The sequence below is a fragment of the Manis pentadactyla genome, chromosome 2, assembly GCF_030020395.1.
Source record: "Manis pentadactyla isolate mManPen7 chromosome 2, mManPen7.hap1, whole genome shotgun sequence".
Lineage (NCBI taxonomy): Eukaryota > Metazoa > Chordata > Mammalia > Pholidota > Manidae > Manis > Manis pentadactyla.
Genome location: NC_080020.1, coordinates 227,619,976 through 227,641,167, shown reverse-complemented (window position 1 = coordinate 227,641,167; position 21,192 = coordinate 227,619,976). Strand labels below are relative to the sequence as shown.

Below are 21,192 nucleotides of genomic sequence, written 5' to 3'. Positions count from 1 at the left end.
AATGGGAAAATTATATCCCTTGCCTCATTATGATAAACAGGTAAAGAATTTGTTAAACCGTTATCACCATCTGAACAGTGTACCAACCTAGTGGTGAGTGAAAAGGGACAGTGGATTTAAAGGTTCCTGTCACACTGGCTGCTGCTGTTACAATCTCTGCCTCGTGATCATTGTCACTGAACTCAGTGAATATGTACAGTCTCTGATGTGCTCATTTAACCAGAGCAGCTGGCAGGCTGGGATGTGACAGTTAAATCGATTAGTGGCTTTTGGCCTGGGAGGCTCTTATCTGGGTGGGTAATCCTGCTGTTGATAGCAGAGACAATGCATCAGGCTGATGTGGGGCTGTGCTTTTCCAAGCAAGTTGCTCGCTGGGTGCACCTTAAATCCAGACCCCAGAGGTGACCCGTGCGCACGTGCGTGAGGGTGTTTGCCCTCGCTGTGCACAAGCAGGGGATTGTGGCAGGCTCCCCCAGGAAATGATGAAGCATCTGAGGACGCAAGTGCCAAAGATGTCTTCCGACCTAAGGGAGGGTGTTTTGACCTTTTAGTCTTGAGGGCTGTGGGGGAAGGTTTAGAATTTACCTTCTAAGAGGCCCCAGGAGGGAGAGCCCACCAGGCTGTGAATACTTATGAAATTTCACATCCAGAGCTAGGGACTGAGCCTGACTTCTCTAGTCAGGGAGGTGGTGACAGTAGGCCACGTGGCCCCATGCTGTCCAAGGGCAATGGCCTTTTCAAAGTCATCTTGTTAGTGTTCAGGACAGCCGGTTAGGCTTCGTCAGAGAGGGTATATTCATACCTTGCTCCCATGCACACAGCTCGTAAATGTTGGAGGAAGATGATCACATCTAGGCCTCTGACCCCAAATTGTGTGCAGTTTGTGTTTTTCAGACTCTTATCCTTATATTTCATGGCCTGTTCATTGGTAAGATATGCCTTAGGAGCCTGTTATTTGAACTGTGTTTGCAGTGAATTTTGTTTAGGGGCATCGTCTTCATGAGCTTTCCATTCCTGGAAGAGAGCAAGTCTTAATTTCCTCCACTTTTTAAAATTTAGCACTTTAGCACTTTCCCTGCATTCCCAGACTTGCCAAGCTTTGGAGGCAGTGGGTGCACTGTGGTGTTTGCACGTCTGGATTTTTTTGTGACGGGACCAAACCCCCTCTCCCCCACAAACAATGCCTCCTGTCCCCCCCTGCAAACCCCTGGTGTTTTGCTTGGGATGAAGACTTGATTTCATGATGTTGCTATGATTAGGTCATGGTATCCTAAACCTGGAGCCCCATCAAATTCTTGAATTCCCTCTATAATCTCTTTGCCTAATGGTGGTCTTAGACCCCAAATACTACTGTTGGTAGCAAGCTCCCTCCCTCTAATGAGTCAGTTCTCTGAAGCTTGGTCTCATAGATCGTGCTTGCCACCTTGACCTGGAATGGCCTCTCTGTAATTCTGACTAATTACAATCTGTGATCATCAATACAGCACTGGATATGCCCTAAAAATATTACTTCACATTTAGAATTAGATGACTGCCACCTATTTTGCTGAAACCACACAACTGATTTTTTCCTTAATTGGGCCTTGCCCACTATGCCAGTTTTATCCTCCGAGGAAGAGGAGGCAGCACTGTGCAAAGGAGAACAGGGGACACTAGGGTTTACCTGGCTTCCTGCCTTCTCCCTGCCGCCTCCAGGTCATCCTCCTGTGAACATCATGCAGATCTGTCTCCCAGTTGCTCGCCAGAGATGGGGTACAAATGTTGGTTCTGAGTGGTGCACAGGGCTGCCCAGATTTGCATCAGATGAGCTCATATTTGTGGAATTCTGTCCGTGAAGTGCTGTACAGACATAGAGTGGAGGTTTGCATGGCCTTTTTCCTGGGATTTGGTTAGTGATATGCCAAGGGTCTGGAAGATAAACATGGCTTTTGGGCTGATGGCTTTGGAGTGTTACTTTCTCTCCAAAGTTGGTAGACCCCCTTGTGGTTTCCCATGCCTACTTCAGTCTTTCTCAGAACCATCACTTTATCCTTCTCGCCTCCAGTAATTACCCTGGAGTTCCTGGTAGACCAGTCATCGTAGGGAGCACGCTCATCTAGGTGGCTTCTGCAGCTTTTCCCAGAGCCTCACGAAAACAAGGATCGGTTTTGGTGGCACTGTGCCGACAGAAGGAAGTTTAGCATCATACAGCAACAGGATTTGTTTTCTGAGAGCCTGAAATTCTGTTTCATTCTGGATGCCCTTTCAAAGGTGAATCAAAGGTTAGTCTCTACTGAAACTTGAGTAGAGTTAGGCAACTTGTTTTCAGCAGCTCTTTTTCATTTGCTTCTAGAACATTTCCTCATTTCTCTTTATGAGATGACTTGCCAACTCATTCTGTGTTAAAACATCAGAGAACTGCTCAGGCCCGTGTGGCCACGACAAGCTGAGGCTGATTGTCCCTGGCCGAGTGGAGCCCTCTGCTGCTCATCCTGCTGCCTGCCCTGCTCCTAGCCGCGTTTGCCCCAGTGGGCATCAGGCGTAAATAAGCTTCATGCGAGCCCGAGCCTGGGATGCTGCTCTTGATGCGCTGAGGCTGGGATGGAGGCGGCTTTGAGGGTACCGCCTCTGTTGCCATTATACCAAAGGAAAGTGTTCTACACAAATAAAGCATGCTCGTTTTTGGAAGACAGAAACCATATAGATTGAATTCAATTAAGGCATCCCAGAGGAACTGAGCTTAATAGACAAATATAAGGTTAGACTCCTGGCAAATGTTGAAGAATCCAGTCAAAGAAAGCACAGGGATTAAAGAAAATGTGGCCACGTATGACTACAAATATTTCCTGGGGCCCTGGGATGGGCCGGGCACCACGTGAAGGGCTGGGTGCTCAGAGATGACAAACCTCCAGCCTGTTCTCCAAGAGAGCAGACCAGCGTGGTGGTGTGGTCTGTCCAGCCACTTGACAAAGGACAGCTCCCATTTATCAGGCAACTGACCTGCTGGGATTAAATGTCATTAACTGAGGGGCAGCAGGGTGTGGGGAGGAGGTTCCTCTAGCAAAACAATGAGTTGTTTTAGGTGTGTTAAGGAACACCTGCACAGCCAGGTGAGGACATGGAGGAAGCAGTGGGGAATTCAGATAAAGGAGCTATTGTAGAACTTTAGTGGGACACTCAGTACTTAGAGAAAAGGGTAGAAAAGCAGAGGTGAGAAAGATTGAACAAAAATGGTAGTTCTCAGGCTGGTTTCCACTGAGACAGGTTTGCCTTCATTTTGACCTTTGCTACAGTGAACTGAGTCCTGGTCGCCTCGCCTTGTCTGGGAAGGGGAGAATGGCAGCGCTTGTCTTGGTGTTACCTGCCACATCACCATCTCATTTCTGAGAAGCACACCCAAGTATTAAAATGGGGAAACTGCTATTTCCTTTGATAGCATTCCAGTTGAGATGACCAGAAAGGGAACTGAAATCACTTCCATGCACTTGCATGATAAGCGAGTGGCACAGCCAATCCTGAATCGGTGCTTAAGGGCCTCGCCTACAGTGATTCAGCCCCCCAATTTAGTTTTGATAATTGATGCGACTCAGGTTGAACATGCTATTTATTATTAATGTCATAAGCACAGTCCCAGGTGGAAATATGCCTTTGGATTTTTATGTTTGTTGCTGTATAGCTATTTGGCTATATTATAAGTACTAGTTGTTTCTAATGTAGGGTAGAATGTCTGGAAAGGTGGTATCCCCATGGGCTGTGATAACCTCAGAAAATCAGTATCATTCTGGAAGGCCAAGCCAGAAGATGCCACATTAAAAAAAAAAAAAAAAATATATATATATATATATATATATATACACATACACACACACATATATTTATGTATATTTATATGTTTAGTAACCTCAGAGTTACTCTGAAAATCCATAGTACAGCTTAGGGAATCCTAGTTTGGCCAAGGGTTTTTTGTGAGGTTTGCCTCAGCTCTCCTTGAAGAGCTTCTGAACTAGGGTTCAGAATCCTGTTTCAGGTCATAACTGAAGCCCTGTCAGGTGAAGTCGCTATTTCTTGCCAAATTTTGAGATTACAGTCAGGAGACTTAAAAGTAATTTGGTATGGGGTGAATGAAGAGCAGGTGTCTCAAAGCTGTTTAGCTGGAAATTTAAGTATTTTGGTTTGTTCTCTGCAGGTTTTACTTATCTTTGGTTACTCTTGAGGTAATGAAGATACTTTGTCCTTTGAAACAAACCCTCGGCCCACTGCCCGCTCTCCTATGTCTTAGTGATCACCAGGGCCCCGAACAATGACAGTAATGAGATTAACAGTGCACAGATAGGGGGCTGAGTCTCTCAGGCTGGTTTGTCTGGCTTCCTATCTTCAGATGAATCAAATTGGCTTCTTTCTTGAGTCTTTTACTTTAAATTCAATTGAAGGAAGTGAAACTTGGGCACTTGCATCCACCTGGTTATTGTGTATTTGGAAAGGGTCCTGGAGGGAGGCGGGTAAGGAAGAGTTGTGCTTGCCCCACCTGCCCTAGCCCCTCAGCCAGGTGACACTGGAGGTGCACCGGGTCCACCCTCTGCCATAAAAGGCGTTCTCCCATGCTTCCTGGGCCCAAGCTGAGTCTCCAGGACATTTTTTAACCAAATAATATTCATCTTTCCGAGATGAGTTCTGGTTAATACTGTGTCTCTCTCACCCCCTTAAATTTTTTTTTAGTTGTAAAAAATGCATAAGATTTACTCTCAGCCGTATTTAAATGTATACTTCAGTACACCTAACAGAAGTACATTCTTGTGCACCCACACCACCATCTGGCTGCAGAGTGCAGAACAAAGCTCTACACTTGGTAAACACTAATTCCCTAAGCCCTCCCCTAGCCCCGGCAGTTACTGTTCATTCCCTATGAGTTAGTGTGCTCTGGGTACCTCATGTAAGTAGAGTCACACAGTGTTTGTCTTTATGTGCCTGGCTTATTTCACTTAACATCATGTCCCTAAGGTTCATCCATGTTGTAGCATGAATATTTCCTTCCCTTTTAAGGATGAATAATATTCCATTGCATGGACAGACCACATTTTGTTTATCCATTCATCTGTTGATGGACACTTGGGTAGTTTCCACCTTCTGGCTATTGTGAACAGTGCTGCTGTGAACATGAGTGTGCCAGTATCCCTTTGAGACCTTGTTTCCGGTTCTTCTGGTTGTATACCCAGAAGTGGAGTTGCTGGACCATAAGATAATTCTATGTTTAATTCTTGGAGGAACCGCCATGCTGTGTTCTTAAGCCCTGAGCCATTGTGCATTCCTACCAACATATGCATGGGTTCCGGGTTCTTCACGTTCTTGCAAGCATTTTTTTTCTTCTGTTTTTTAGATAGTAGCCATCTATCTAAAATTGGATGAGGTGATAGTAGTAACCTCCCTTTTAATAAATTCTCAGTGCTCAGGTAAGGCAGCCCCAGGTTACTTATGTTGAGGACACTTCTTAGGAGCATATTCACTGAGTGGGCCATGACCATGTCATTTGTTAAGAATTACAGAACAGATTTCCTGCTTCCAAATGGAAGTATTTTCAGATTTGCAAATAAACTATTCAAGAGACGGGCTAGCTAAAGATATCAAAGCAACTTCTGGTTATTTATGGTAGGAATACTACCCCAGGCCAGCCCTGTGGCATGCGTAAAGGGAAGATCACAGGACTGGAAGTCTGGAAATCTGAGTCCAAGCTCTGTCTCCACCATAGAGGGAGCCCTGCCTAAGTCACTCCCCATTTCTGGGCTTATTTCATTAAAATGAGGAGGATGTTGGAACAATAACTCAGTCAGGATCTTGCCAGCATTGAAATTCTCAGATTCTGCATGATAACCTTGAATTTGTTCACTGAAAAGGGGGAGAGATGCTGATTTGAGGACAAGAGAGCAGAGCAGCGTTCAGAAAGGTGCCCTTTCAGTTGCTAAGAATTAAGGAGTGTGGCCTTTATCCCTGAGCCGTCAGAGCTGGAATTGGACCTTGCAGGACACCCAGGCTGATGTCCTCCCTTTACAGATGATAAGCTAGGATGCAGAGATGTAACACCGTCCAGTTAAGACCTTTCTCTTATGAATAAAAAATGTTGGCCAGCGGGTCCTGAGCTGTGTTTCAGCACCAGTGGCGCTGGTATGGGCTCGGGACCCCACTGCTGGGGAGGAGGTGATGTGTCATCTCTTGACTTATCCCTTTGCCTCCTTTCAGTCTCTCATTACCATCAACAACCACCAGTTAGTCTCCCCGCTTTCTGTCTTTTCTTGCCAGTCTTCTCTGCATTATCACTGCCATGCTTTTTCTAAATCATGGATTGGTTTTTTGTTCTTGAGCTCCAATGGCTTCAGGTTGCTACATAGCAAAGTCCGGATCTCCTGGCATGGCTCAGACCCTCCGTCCTGCCCCGCATGTTCTGTGCTGCGGGCCCAGCCCCTCCTTGTGCCTCCGCACACACCTCCTTCTGCCGTGCTCCCCACCTCCCAGCTGTAAGCCTGCTGAGTGCCTGCATTCTCTCTTTCGCAGGCCAGAGCTCGCTTAGCGTTCACTTAAAACAGGCATAGCCATGACCACATGTATTTTGGTCCCTTGTGTTTTATTTCTCTCCCCTTCGTGAACCTGAGAGTCCTTTCAGGGAATGGGGACTGTGTCTTTATCTCTGTGTCCCCAGCACCAGGCCCTTTGTAGATGAGATGCCCTGGATGTTTGCTGAGTGAACTTTAATTGATGAGCTGGGCAGACAAGCCGAAGTGGAGCATGAATATCCCCTGGAATGGTTGGGGCTCAGACAACCTGGCAAAGGTCAGGATGGAGACTGTTTCAAAATGGAAGTTATTATTTTTTTTCTTCTCAAGTAAATATGGTCATTTTTCCCCCAGCAAGTATTATTATTATAATTATTATAATAATTATTATTTTTATATGGGTTGGTCCACAGCTTTATTAGTTATCTATTGCTATTTAACAGATTACTCTCAAATGCCACAAATTAACATAACAATGAACATTGTGATAGCTCACGGTTTCAATGGCTAGTAATTTGGGAGTAGCTTGACTGGGTATTTCTGGCTCAGGTTCTCTCCCGAGGTTGCTGTCAAGGTGTTGGTCACAGCCGGGGTTATCTTATGCTAATAGAAGCTAAGGATCCACTCCAGGGTGGCTTGCTCACAGGAATACCAAGTCCGTGACGGCTCTTATCAGGAACTTGTTCTGCACGTGGGACCCTTCCAGGTCAGCTTCAGTGTCATCACATCACTGAGGCTGATTCTCTCCATTGGGGAATTTTGAATCATGGTGACAAAACTCTATTTTAATTTGGTCAGATGGCCCTTGAAGAACAGGAGATTCTGGAACCTTCTCACTCTAACCTAATTTTATCTCATAATATTCCCACTTTACTGGGAGTGAGTGCCTGAAGAAACCTGCAGACATTGGAATGAAGCTGTCGGTGGGAATGTAGATTGGTGCAGCCACTGTGGAAACCAGTATGGAGATTCTTCAAAAACTCAAGAATAGATCTGTCATGTGACCACTTCTGATTACTTATCTATCATATTCTCTCTCTGCTTCAGTTCTCTGACTGATTAATTTGTATCACATTTTGTATATCTCGGAAATCTGTTTCAAGTCATCTTTAGAAAGGGATGTTACAGTGAACAAACAACATCTTGACTAATTAAAACAGCAGTAGAGAGCCAGGAGTCACATTTAAAATACTCTTGGTTTGGTGGTTCCCAAGTTCTCCCCTCTCCAGCCTGTGGCACCCTCCGTCCCCCTCGCCTTCCCAGGGTGCTGGCGGCCCGCCCTTCCTCCGCCGGGGTCACTGGGGATAGGTGCTCTGCCCCGGATGCCCGCGCCCCCAGCAAGTATTATTAAGTAGTTACTCTATTTGGCATGATGGGGGGTATACTAAGAGGGATGAAATACAGTCCCTTTTCTCAAGAATCTTAAGATTTACTCTGTTGAGGCTGCGTATGATGACAGAGCAAGGCCAGGTGGCCAGAGCCATCAGGATGCTGTAAACAAGTGCTGTGGAGCTCAGAGGGGACAAACCCAGTGCTGAATGAGGTCAGGCTTCCTGGAGTCGCTGGGGTGGAGGTTGGTGGGCTTGCTCTTTGGTGGGGGTGAAGGGGGGTGGGGGTGTTGCTGACTCATTCCAGTGGAACATGGACTGAGCCAGCTGTGCAAGTCGATTGTGTAATACATGTGTTTGAGACGACGAGTCCATTTGACTGGCTGTGAAGAGATGGCCTTCTGCAAATTAATTGTGTGTCTGTGTGTTTTGTTTGTGTCTCTGTTTTCTAGGCCCAGACCATGAATTACGTCGGGCAATTGGCCGGCCAGGTGTTTGTCACTGTGAAGGAGCTCTACAAGGGGTTGAATCCTGCCACCCTGTCCGGATGTATCGATATCATTGTTGTCCGCCAGCCCAACGGGAGCCTTCAGTGCTCCCCTTTCCATGTCCGCTTTGGGAAAATGGGTGTCCTGCGCTCTCGGGAGAAAGTGGTAAGAGTGTAAGACCCCGTGACCTGGGGATGGGTTTTCTCCTTAGAGAACATCATTATGGTTTTGTGGCTTCACATATGAAGAGCTTCCTGCTAACCCAGAGTTTTTGCTCTCCATTGGAAAGGCATGTTGGCTGAGCTAACAAGTACTGAATCAGATTTTCTGGTTACTATGGATGTGTGAATTACTCCAAAATTTAGTGACATAAACCAACTATGGTTAAGCTTATGGGTTCTGTGGGTCAGGAGTTGATTCTAAGTACAGGAGGGCTGGCTTGTCTCTGCTCTCTGCCACCTGCGGCCTCAGGGCTGGGCCTGAAATCCTCTGAAGATGCACTTGCCAACTGGGCAGGTGGCTCTTGGCTGGGCTCTGAGCTGAGGCTGTTGGCCAGAGTGCCTTCACATGGCCTCTCGTGTGGCCCAGGTGTCCTCACAGCATGGTGGCTGGCTACAAAGGTGAGCATCTCCTGAGTGAGGGAGCCAGGGGGGTGCTGGGTCTTTTTCTGACTTAGCTTTGGAAGTCACCTAGTGTCACCTCTATTGTGCTCTACTTGTGGGGCAGTCACAAGCCTTTCCGGGCTCAGGGTCGGGATGGGGTGGGGAATAGACTCCATTTCTTGATGGGGAAGAGCATGTAAGGTGGGATTGACTGACTGAGGATTGGAATTGTGAGATATTTGGGATGTAGGTGGTTAAAATGTTTATGTAGAAACATGGCCACCCCCCATGAGGTTTCCTGTTGTGGTAAAGTGTGTTTTTTCCTTCAGGTTGACATAGAAATCAACGGGGAATCTGTGGATTTGCACATGAAATTGGGAGATAATGGAGAAGCGTTTTTTGTTCAAGAGACTGATAATGATCAGGTAAGGAAGGCTGGGTGGTCAGGGTTACTTCCTGGTTTTGAGCTGTGAGCCCTGCTTATCTGAGACACAGCGGAAGTTTGTTTGAAGTAGTCTGGGGGCCTGGTGGTGTGGACCATGGCAGTGGAGAACAGTGGATGCTTATGTGCATGAGGGATTTGAGCCAGAGAGCAGTGTATGTGTGTGTGTGTGGGGGCGTGTGGGTGTGTGCTGTGCCCAATCCTGGCCAGCCCCAGTTTGCTCACTGTTTCCAGGGGGACACATTGGCCTGAACCATTGTCCAGAGTATACAGATTATACTGGTGTGTCAGATCTGAGACGGCTGAATGTTCTAATTTTTGTTTAGTGAGTGATCAACGCACTTTTATATTTTGTTATTTTAAAACTTTTAACAGCTCTATTAATACATAATTTTCCTACCACACAATTTACCCATTTCGAGTTTATGACTGTGTGATTTTCAGTATTTTCAAAAGATGTGTGCAACCATCACCCCAGGCAATTTTAGAACATTTTCATTGACCCAAGAATAAACTATGCCCTTTAGTTATCACCTCTGTTCTCCCCAAGTCCCCATCTTCCACCCCCCTGGACCCTAAGCAACCACTCTTCTACTTTCTATCTCTCTTGATGTCACTAGTCTTACCTTTCATGGGAACAAAATCATGTAGTATGTGGTCTTTTATGTCTGGCTTCTTTCACTTAGTATAATGTTCTCAGGGTTCATCCACATTGTAGCATGTAGCCTTGGTATGGCAGAATAATATTCCATTGTATCCATACCACATTTTGTTTATCCTTTCATCTGTTGATGGATTATCCTTTCATGTATTGATGGTTGTTTCCGCCTTTTGGCTGTTGGGAATGATGCTTCTGTGGACATTCATGTACAAGTGTTTGTGTGGACTTATTTTTATTTTTCTTGGGTAGAACCTGGGGGCAGAATTGCTGGGTCTTATTAATTCTCTGTTTAACATTTGAGGAGCTGCCAGACTGTTGTTCTAAGCTGCTGCACTGTTTTGCATTCCCACCAGCAGTGCCCGAGAGTTCTCATTTGCTCACATCCTCATCAGTACTTTGTGTTCTCTGACTTTGTGAGTCTAGCCATCCTCGTGGCTATGAAGTGATATCTTGTTATGGTATGATTTTAAATTTCTGTAATGACTAATGGTGTTGAAGATCTTTTCATGTGCTTCTTGGCTGTTTGTATATATTCTTTAGAGAAATGTCTTTTCAGATCCTTTGCTTGCTTTCTAATTGGGTTTTTGTCTTTTTATTATTGAGTTACAAGAGTTCATTATATGTATTTTCTGCTTTCTTGATGGTGTTCTTTGAAGCACAAAAGTTTTAAATTTTGATGAAGTCCAGTTTACTTATTTTTTTGCTTTTGTTGCTTGTCTTTTGATGTCATCTCTAAGAATCCTTTGCCAATTCCATGGTCATGATGATTTACTCCTATGTTTTCTTTTAAGGCACTATTTTTTTACTCTTCCATTCATTTAGAGAACTCTTTTGAAGGGATCCTATGTAGTGATTCCTCAATAAAATCCACTTTAACTTTTTCCTTTATGGGAAGATAACCTGATTAAAAAGGAACTGCTCTAGATAGCTTCGGGCTCTAAAATGATGCCCATAGCTTCAATTTCGGGACAAAACCATCCCAGGCTCTGCTTCCTTCTGGTCTGCCCAAAGGTGTGACATAAGAGGAAGAGGAGGACCAGCATCTTCATCCTATACCTGCTGTCTTTTGTTAGTCGCTCCTTAAAACCAAACTAACCAGACTCTTTTTTTTTAAAAAATATTTTCTGTCCTTTAGGAAGTGATCCCCATGCACCTGGCAACCTCCCCTATCCTGTCGGAAGGAGCCTCGCGGATGGAGTGCCAGCTAAAAAGGAATTCTATAGATAGGATAAGAAGCCTCGACCCCAGTGCCTCAGCCCAAGTCTTACCTCCCAGTGAGACCCCTTCAAGTGGCTCTTTAGTGAAGAAGAGAAGAAAAAGGAGGAGAAAGTCCCAGCTAGACAGCCTGAAAAGAGATGACAACACGAACACATCTGAAGATGAAGACATGTTTCCCCTCGAGATGAGCTCGGATGAGGAGACAGAGCCGCTGGACAGCAGTGGGTAAGTATGAATGAAAGGCCCATCTGTGTTAGATCTGGCCACATTGATTTTTTTTTTTTTGCCAATACTTTAAGTCATTTATTTTATACTTGTGAAGCAAATGCCAACTACAGATGTTTCTTTAAAAAACAACAACAGATCACTCTGCCAGTTCTGTCTCACACAGTGGTACACCCTAACCACAGGTTTTCCCCACTATGTGAAAGTTCACTTTATGGCCCTTCACTTATTTTTTTATTTTTATTTTTTAGATAATTATTTTTTATTGAAGGGTAGTTGACACACAGTATTACATTAGTTTCAGGTGTACAACACAGTGATTCAACATTTATATACATGATAATTCTAGGTACCAGCTATCACCATACCAAGTTGTTACAATATTTTGACTATATTCCTTATGCTATACATTACATCCCGGTTACTTATTTATTTTACAATTGAAGTGTGTACTTTTTTTTTTTTTTTTTTGTGAGGGCATCTCTCATATTTATTGATCAAATGGTTGTTAACGACAATAAAAATTCTGATAGGGGAGTCAATGCTCAATGCACAATCATTAATCCACCCCAAGCCTAATTTTCATCAGTCTCCAATCTTCTGAAGCATAATGAACAAGTTCTTACATGGAGAGCAAATTCTTACATAGTGAATAAGTTACATAGTGAACAGTACAAGGGCAGTCATCACAGAAACTTTCGGTTTTGCTCATGCATTATGAACTATAAACAGTTCAAATATGAATACTCATTTGATTTTTATACTTGATTTATATGTGGATAACACATTTCTCTCTTTATTATTATTATTTTTAATAAAATGCTGAAGTGGTAGGTAGATACAAGATAAAGGTAGAAGACATAGTTTAGTGTTGTAAGAGAGCAAATATAGATGATCAGGTGTGTGCCTGTAGACTATGTGTTAATCCAAGCTAGACAAGGGCAATAAAACATCCACGTATGCAGAAGATTTCTCTCAGAACGGGGGGGTGAGGTTCTAAGCCTCACCTCTGTTGATCCCCAATTTCTCACCTGATGGTCCCCCTGTGACTGTGCCTGTCTTAGGTTGTTCCTCCCTTGAGGAATCTTACCCGTCTCTTGCTAACCAGTCATCTTCCGGAGCCATACAGGGAAATGTAAAGTTGGTAAGTGAGAGAGAAGCCTTACTGTTTGAAAGGGTTAGCTTTTTACTTCTTTGCATATTAATCCCTGTGGCTTCTATGCCCAGCATTTGTCTTGAGGTATCTTTACCACTTGGAAGTATTATGATACTCGGTAAATTTGATATGAGGAACGAATTCTATTTAAGGGTTGTAATTAGGAAGGAAGAAGAAAAGCTATAGAAGTGGCAGGTGGAAGAAAACATGGGAAGATTGATTATTTCTTTGACATATCTTCTTGTAGAGTAACTTCAGCATGGATAGGTTTTAAACTACTAATTAAATTGTGCACACACATTAACATAATAGGAATATAGTTACCTAACCAAAGCATACCTGTAATTACCAGCCATCTCCAGTGAAACCAAGAAAACCAGTTAGGCACCTTAGGCATTTGTGAAAACTTATCTATGATATGGTGGATATTGTCCAGCTGAACTTGAACAGTCTGAGAGAAATCAGACAAATTAAAACAACCCATTCCTGGGGAATGTTCACATCCCTTATGTTCTTTTAACAGTAAATAGTCTGTAGTTGTAAGATTTTGGAGCGCTACAATTTGCACTTCTCCTAATTCTTGGTTGAGTTCCAACAGTATAGATCCAGTCAAATTTGTTGTTTTACTTTATGCACAGGCCAGCTTAGATATCTCCTTCATTCCCATGGCAAGTCCAGGAACTGGTGGGATGAGTGCATCTACAGCTGTAGCAGTGCGTGGATCTTTGTTGGGGTTTTTTGATGATCATCTTCTGGCATGAGTCTTCCAGAGAGTGCTGATGTTGGAAGTTCTCTTTCATATCGTATCTTAGTTCATTTTCGGGGTAGCCCAATTAGGCTTTGATCTTCTGTATAAACGCAAACAGACCCTTTGCCTACACTTTTATATGCCCTTTATACTCTTGTGTAGAACTCATTGGAGGTCACCACACAGGAACTGCCTTTTTTTTTTTGGTATCATTAATCTACACTTACATGACGAATATTATGTTTACTAGGCTCTCCCCTATACCAGGTCCCCCCTATAAACCCCTTTACAGTCACTGTCCATCAGCATAGCAAAATGTTGTAGAATCACTACTTGCCTTTTCTGTGTTGTACAGCCCTCCCTTTTCTCCTACCCCCCATGTATGCTAATCTTAAGACCCCCCTTCTTCTTCCCTCCCCCTTATCCCTCCCTACCCACCCATCCTCCCCAGTCCCTTTCCCTTTGGTACCTGTTAGTCCATTCTTGAGTTCTGTGATTCTGCTGCTGTTTTGTTCCTTCAGTTTTTCCTTTGTACTTATATTCCACAGATGAGCGAAATCATTTGGTATTTCTCTTTCTCCGCTTGGCTTGTTTCACTGAGCATAATACCCTCCAGCTCCATCCATGTTGCTGCAAATGGTAGGATTTGCCCTTTTCTTATGGCTGAGTAGTATTCCATTGTGTATATGTACCACATCTTCTTTATCCATTCATCTATCGATGGACATTTAGGTTGCTTCCAATTCTTGGCTATTGTAAATAGTGCTGCGATAAACATAGGGGTGCACTGATCTTTCTCATACTTGATTGCTGCATTCTTAGGGTAAATTCCTAGGAGTGCAATGCCTGGGTCAAATGGTAAGTCTGTTTTGAGCATTTTGATGTACCTCCATACTGCTTTCCACAATGGTTGAACTAATTTACATTCCCACCAGCAGTGTAGGAGGGTTCCCGTTTCTCCACAGCCTCGCCAACATTTGTTGTTGTTTGTCTTTTGGATGGCAGCCATCCTTACCGGTGTGAGGTGATACCTCATTGTAGTTTTAATTTGCATTTCTCTGATAATTAGGGATGTGGAGCATCTTTTCATGTGTCTGTTGGCCATCTGTATTTCTTTTTGGAGAACTGTCTGTTCAGTTCCTCTGCCCATTTTTTAATTGGGTTATTTGTTTTTTGTTTGTTGAGGCGTGTGAGCTCTTTATATATTCTGGACGTCAAGCCTTTATCGGATGTGTCATTTTCAAATATATTCTCCCATACTGTAGGGATCCTTTTTGTTCTATTGATGGTGTCTTTTGCTGTACAGAAGCTTTTCAGCTTAATAGAGTCCCACTTGTTCATTTTTGCTGTTGTTTTCCTTGCCCGGGGAGATATGTTCAAGAAGAGGTCACTCATGTTTATGTCTAAGAGGTTTTTGCCTATGTTTTCTTCCAAGAGTTTAATGGTTTCATGACTTACATTCAGGTCTTTGATCCATTTTGAGTTTACTTTTGTATATGGGGTTAGACAATGGTCCAGTTTCATTCTCCTACATGTAGCTGTCCAGTTTTGCCAGCTCCATTTGTTGAAGAGACAGTCATTTCCCCATTGTATGTCCATGGCTCCTTTATCAAATATTAATTGAATATATATGTCTGGGTTAATGTCTGGATTCTCTAGTCTGTTCCATTGGTCTGTGGCTCTGCTCTTGTGCCAGTACCAAATTGTCTTGATTACTATGGCTTTATAGTAGAGCTTGAAGTTGGGGAGTGAGATCCCCCCTACTTTATTCTTCTTTCTCAGGATTGCTTTGGCTTTTCGGGGTCTTTGGTGCTTCCATATGAATTTTTGAATCATTTGTTCCAGTTCATTGAAGAATGTTGCTGGTAGTTTCATAGGGATTGCATCAAATCTGTATATTGCTTTGGGCAGGATGGCCATTTTGACGATATTAATTCTTCCTAGCCATGAGCATGGGGTGAGTTTCCATCTGTTAGTGTCTCCTTTAATTTCTCTTAAGATTGACTTGTAGTTTTCAGAGTATAAGTCTTTCACTTCTTTGGTTAGGTTTATTCCTAGGTATTTTATTTTGTTTGATGCAATTGTGAATGGAGTTGTTTTCCTGATTTCTCTTTCTGTTGGTTCATTGTTAGTATATAGGAAAGCCACAGATTTCTGTGTGTTGATTTTGTATCCTGCAACTTTGCTGTATTCTGATATCAGTTCTAGTAGTTTTGGGGTGGAGTCTTTAGGGTTTTTTTATGTACAGTATCATGTCATCTGCAAATAGTGACAGTTTAACTTCTTCTTTACCAATCTGATTCCTTGTATTTTTTTGTTTTGTCTGATTGCCATGGCTAGGACCTCCAGTACTATGTTAAATAACAGTGGGGAGAGTGGGCATCCCTGTCTAGTTCCCGATCTCAGAGGAAATGCTTTCAGCTTCTCGCTGTTCAATATAATGTTGGCTGTGGGTTTATCATAGATGGCCTTTATTATGTTGAGGTACTTGCCCTCTATTCCCATTTTGCTGAGAGTTTTTATCATGAATGGATGTTGAACTTTGTCAAATGCTTTTTCAGCATCTATGGAGATGATCATGTGTTTTTTGTCTTTCTTTTTGTTGATGTGGTGGATGATGTTGATGGACTTTCGAATGTTGTACCATCCTTGCATCCCTGGGATGAATCCCACTTAGTCATGGTGTATGATCCTTTTGATGTATTTTTGAATTCGGTTTGCTAATATTTTGTTGAGTATTTTTGCATCTACGTTCATCAGGGATATTGGTCTGTAGTTTTCTTTTTTGGTGGGGTCTTTGCCTGGTTTTGTTATTAGGGTGATGTTGGCTTCATAGAATGACTTTGGGAGTATTCCGTCTGTTCTATTTTTTGGAAAACTTTAAGGAGAATGGGTATTATGTCTTCCCTGTATGTCTGATAAAATTCTGAGGTAAATCCATCTGGCCCAGGGGTTTTGTTCTTTGGTAGTTTTTTTATTACCACTTCAATTTTGTTGTTGGTAATTGGTCTGTTTAGATTTTCTCTTTCTTTCTGGGTCAGTCTTGGAAAGTTGTATTTTTCTAGGAAGTTGTCCATTTCTTCTAGGTTTCCCAGCTTGTTAGCATATAGGTTTTCATAGTATTCTCTAATAATTCTTTTTATTTCTGTGGGGTCCGTCGTGATTTTTCCTTTCTCTTTTCTGATACTGTTGATTTGTGTTGACTCTCTTTTCCTCTTAGTAAGTCTGGCTAGAGGCTTATCTATTTTGTTTATTTTCTCGAAGAACCAGCTCTTGGTTTCATTGATTTTTGCTATTGTATTATTATTCTCAATTTTATTTATTTCTTCTCTGATCTTTATTATGTCCGTCCTTCTGTTAACCTTAGGCCTCATTTGTTCTTCTTTTTCCAGTTTCGATAGTTGTGACATTAGACCATTCATTTGGGATTGTTCTTCCTTTTTTTAAATATGCTTGGATTGCTATATACTTTCCTCTTAAGACTGCTTTTGCTGTGTCCCACAGAAGTTGGGGCTTAGTGTTGTTGTTGTCATTTGTTTCCATATATTGCTGGATCTCCATTTTGATTTGGTCATTGATCCATTGATTATTAGGAGCGTGCTGTTAAGCCTCCATGTGTTTGTGAGCCTTTTTGCTTTCTTTGTACAGTTTATTTCTAGTTTTATGCCTTTGTGGTATGAAAAGTTGGTTGGTAGGATTTCAATCTTTTGGAATTTACTGAGGCTCTTTTTGTGGCCCAGTATGTGGTCTATTCTGGAGAATGTTCCATGTGCACTTGAGAAGAATGTATATCCCGCTGCTTTTGGATGTAGAGTTCTATAGATGTCTATTAGGTCCATCTGCTCTACTGTGTTGTTCAGTGCTTCCGTGTCCTTACTTATTTTCTGCCCGGTGGATCTATCCTTTGGGGTGTGTGGTGTGTTGAAGTCTCCTAGAATGAATGCATTGCAGTCTATATTCCCCTTTAGTTCTGATAGTATTTGTTTCACATATGCTGGTGCTCCTGTGTTGGGTGCATATATATTTAGAATGGTTATATCCTCTTGTTGGACTGAGCCCTTTATCATTATGTAGTGTCCTTCTTTATCTCTTGTTACTTTCTTTGTTTTGAAGTCTATTTTGTCTGATATTAGTACTGCAACCCCTGCTTTCTTCTCGCTGTTGTTTGCCTGAAGTATGTTTTTCCATCCCTTGACTTTTAGTCTGTGTATGTCTTTGTGTTTGAGGTGAGTTTCTTGTAAGCAGCATATAGATGGGTCTTGCTTTTTTATCCGTTCTATTACTCTGTGTCTTTTGATTGGTGCATTCAGTCCGTTAACATTTAGGGTGACTATTGAAAGATATGTACTTATTGCCATTGCAGGCTTTAAATTCGTGGTTACCAAAGGTTCAAGGTTAGCCTCTTTAGTATCTTACTACCTAACTTAGCTCGCTTATTGAGCTGTTATATACACTGTCTGGAGATTCTTTTCTTCTCTCCCTTCTCATTCCTCCTCCTCGATTCTTCATATGTTGGGTGTTTTGTGCTGTGCTCTTTCTAGGAGTGCTCCCATCTAGAGCAGTCCCTGTAAGATGTCCTGTAGAGGTGGTTTGTGGGAAGCAAATTCCCTCAGCTTTTGTTTGTCTGGGAATTGTTTAATCCCACCGTCATATTTGAATGATAGTCGTGCTGGATACAGTATCCTTGGTTCAAGGCCCTTCTGTTTCATTGTATTAAATATATCATGCCATTCTCTTCTGGCCTGTAGGGTTTCTGTTGAGAAATCTGATGTTAGCCTGATGGGTTTCCCTTTATAGGTGACCTTTTTCTCTCTAGCTGCCTTTAAAACTATTTCCTTGTCCTTGATCTTTGCCATTTTAATTATTATGTGTCTTGGTGTTGTCCTCCTTGGATCCTTTCTGTTGGGGGTTCTGTGTATTTCCGTGGTCTGTTCGATTACTTCCTCCCCCAGTGTGGGGAAGTTTTCAGCAATTATTTCTTCTAAGATACTTTCCATCTCTTTTCCTCTCTCTTCTTCTTCTGGGACCCCTATAATACGGATATTTTTCCTTTTGGATTGGTCACACAGTTCTCTTAATATTGTTTCATTCCTGGAGATCCTTTTGTCTCTCTCTATGTCAGCTTCTATGCGTTCCTGTTCTCTGATTTCAATTCCATCAATGGCCTCTTGCATTCTATCCATTCTGCTTATAAACCCTTCCAGAGTTTGTTTCATTTCTGCGATCTCCTTTCTGGCATCTATGATCTCCCTCCGGACTTCATCCCATTTTTCTTGCGTATTTCTCTGCATCTCTGTCAGCATGTTTATGATTCTTATTTTGAATTCTTTGTCAGGAAGACTGGTTAGGTCTGTCTCCTTCTCTGGTGTTGTCTCTGTGATCTTTGTCTGCCTGTAGCTTTGCCTTTTCATGGTGATAGGAATAGTCTGCAGAACTGGGACGAGTGACGGCTGGAAGGACTTCCCTTCTTGTTGGTTTGTGGCCCTCCTCTCCTGGGAGAACAGCGGCCTCTAGTGGCTTGTGCTGCGCAGCTGCGCGCAGACAGGGTTTCTGCTTCCTGCCCGGCTGCTATGGAGTTAATCTCCGCTGTTGCTGTGGGCGTGGCCTGGCTCGGGCAGCTACTCCAAAATGGTGGAGTCGCGTTGGAGCAGGAGCTGCTGGGAGGCTATTTATCTCCGTAAGGGGCCCCCCTGCTCCCTGCAGCCCAGGGGTTAGGGTGCCCAGAGATCCCGGATTCCCTACCTCTGGATTAAGTGACCCACCCTGCCCCTTTAAGACTTCCAAAAAGCACCCGCCAAAACAAAACAATGACCACAAAAGAAAAAAAAAGAAAAAAATTTAAAAATTAAAAAAAAAAAAAGAAAATGGCCACTCGTTTTTCTTTATTGTCCGGCGCCAGCCTCAGGCATCCGCTCACTGTTCTTGCTGCCCTGTTTTCCCAGTATCGAGCGCCCTGCGCTCTGGCCCGGATGGCTGGGGCTGGGTGCTCGGCAGCCCTGGGCTCCGTCTCCCTCCCGCTCTGCCTGCTCTTCTCCCGCCGGGAGCTGGGGGGAGGGGCGCTCGGCTCCCGCGGGGCCGGGGCTTGTATCTTACCCCCTTCGCGAGGCGCTGGGTTCTCTCAGGTGCGGATGTGGTCTGGATATTGTCCTGTGTCCTCTGGTCTTTATTCTAGGAAGGGTTGTCTTTGTTATATTTTCATTGATATATGTGGTTTTGGGAGGAGATTTCCGCTGCTCTACTCATGCCGCCATCTTCGCTCCTCTCCCCATTGATTTTTTTTTAAGTAGATTCTTACAAACTTTTTTCCCCAGATATTCTTATTCTTCTGTTAATAAATTTTAGACTGTGTGTTGGAATCCTGTGAACCCAGTCTTAAAGTAACATAAATATTTGAGGTTCCTTATAACTGGGAGACAGTGGGTAATGCCAGACCTCCTGGGCTGATACCTTCCACATTCCAGGAGAGAGCTGAGAAATAAGAACAGAGTGAATGAACACTTCATGCATGAGATTGTTGTTTCAGAATATTCTTTTATGGGCACCAACTGTGTACCTGGCAGGCAGGCTGATCTGTGATAGACTTAGGGTTACAAGTGGTTGTAGAACATGACCAGTTTTGTCTATCAGCCAAGTCTTCCTTTTCAATTTTGATTAGGCTCAAAGCTTACTGGCCATCTTGTTCTATTTTTCTTTGCTTTTAACAGGGGCATGAAATTCTGTTACTGTGTATTACTATTTTGGTGAAAAATGCCAGTCTTTAAAGACAAAACTAATTTATAAAGAATATTTGATGTTTCAGATTTTTATGTACTTCCATATAATTTTGGATAATTGTTTTTATATCTTGTTAACATGAAGAAGGGATCGGAAAACCAGGGATATCTCCCTGTTTCACTATTCAGAAGAGAATATTTTATTTTCCTGGCTAAAAATAGGGGCAAATTGACAATATCACTTTTCCTAATTCTAGCCTCTAATCTGCCGTAGTCTGGGAAACTGGGTGGTTGCCTCCCCTGCATGACTTTTAATTCTAGAACTAAGTGATAAATAATTTAGGTGATACTGAAACTGCAGACAGATGGCCTCGGCATGGGTGAAACAGTGAATCGTATTTTGTAATAAATGTGCTATACCTGAAATGAGGTAGATTTGCAATCACTTTTAACTTGTAAATCACAAAGAGTATAACTTATAAATTTATAAGTTTATGAATTAAAATCGTAAGTGATAAAAATACATATTTGGTTTATATCATAGATTTTTTTTTCTGCTTGATGAAACGTTATCTGCATATGGTCACTGGGTTATTCAGCAGCTCTACCCATGCGTGGTGAGAGTTTTATAACTTTGTGAGTGGGTCCAGTTTTGGGGTCCCTGTACCCTGAACAAGCAGTGGAGCATGTGCATGTGTAGAAGTCCAAATACTTGAGCAAAAGAACTTTACATTCATAGTTCAGCCAAAGCATAAACCATTCACATTCTTCATGTTAAGTACATTTTATGTGTCTGTAGCTCACTTTTTTCCTCCCCACTGCCTGGAATGTCTGTGGGTGGTTTAAAAAGAGGTCATGTTAATCTGCAAAGCACTTAAGAGGTAAGCAAGAAAAATGAGACTTGCTTATTATGAATCGATCGCCTCTGCTTATGTGAGTTTAACTTTTGTTTCCTCCAGAACTCTCTCTGATGGTATACCTCCATTCCACGCTGGTCCCCAGGAAGACCCTTCCCCAGTCGTGACCTACCCTCGGTCAGCATCATACCCTAATTCTGATAGAGAGGGGTCGCCCAACGTGAGGTACGTTG

At 42.9% G+C, this 21,192-nt stretch overlaps 1 protein-coding gene across 3 annotated transcripts in view; it reads left to right on the top strand.

Moving 5' to 3' along the window:
* The window catches only part of LPIN1 (lipin 1), a 116,118-nt gene that overhangs the window by 43,317 nt on the left and 51,609 nt on the right, over positions 1-21,192 (top strand). For all 3 annotated transcript variants that reach the window (XM_036881653.2, XM_036881649.2, XM_057497445.1), the window contains exons 3-6: positions 8,302-8,502; positions 9,269-9,364; positions 11,178-11,485; positions 21,062-21,184. In XM_036881653.2, the coding sequence (XP_036737548.2) occupies positions 8,302-8,502; positions 9,269-9,364; positions 11,178-11,485; positions 21,062-21,184 (728 nt within the window). The remainder of the gene's footprint in view (positions 1-8,301; positions 8,503-9,268; positions 9,365-11,177; positions 11,486-21,061; positions 21,185-21,192) is intronic.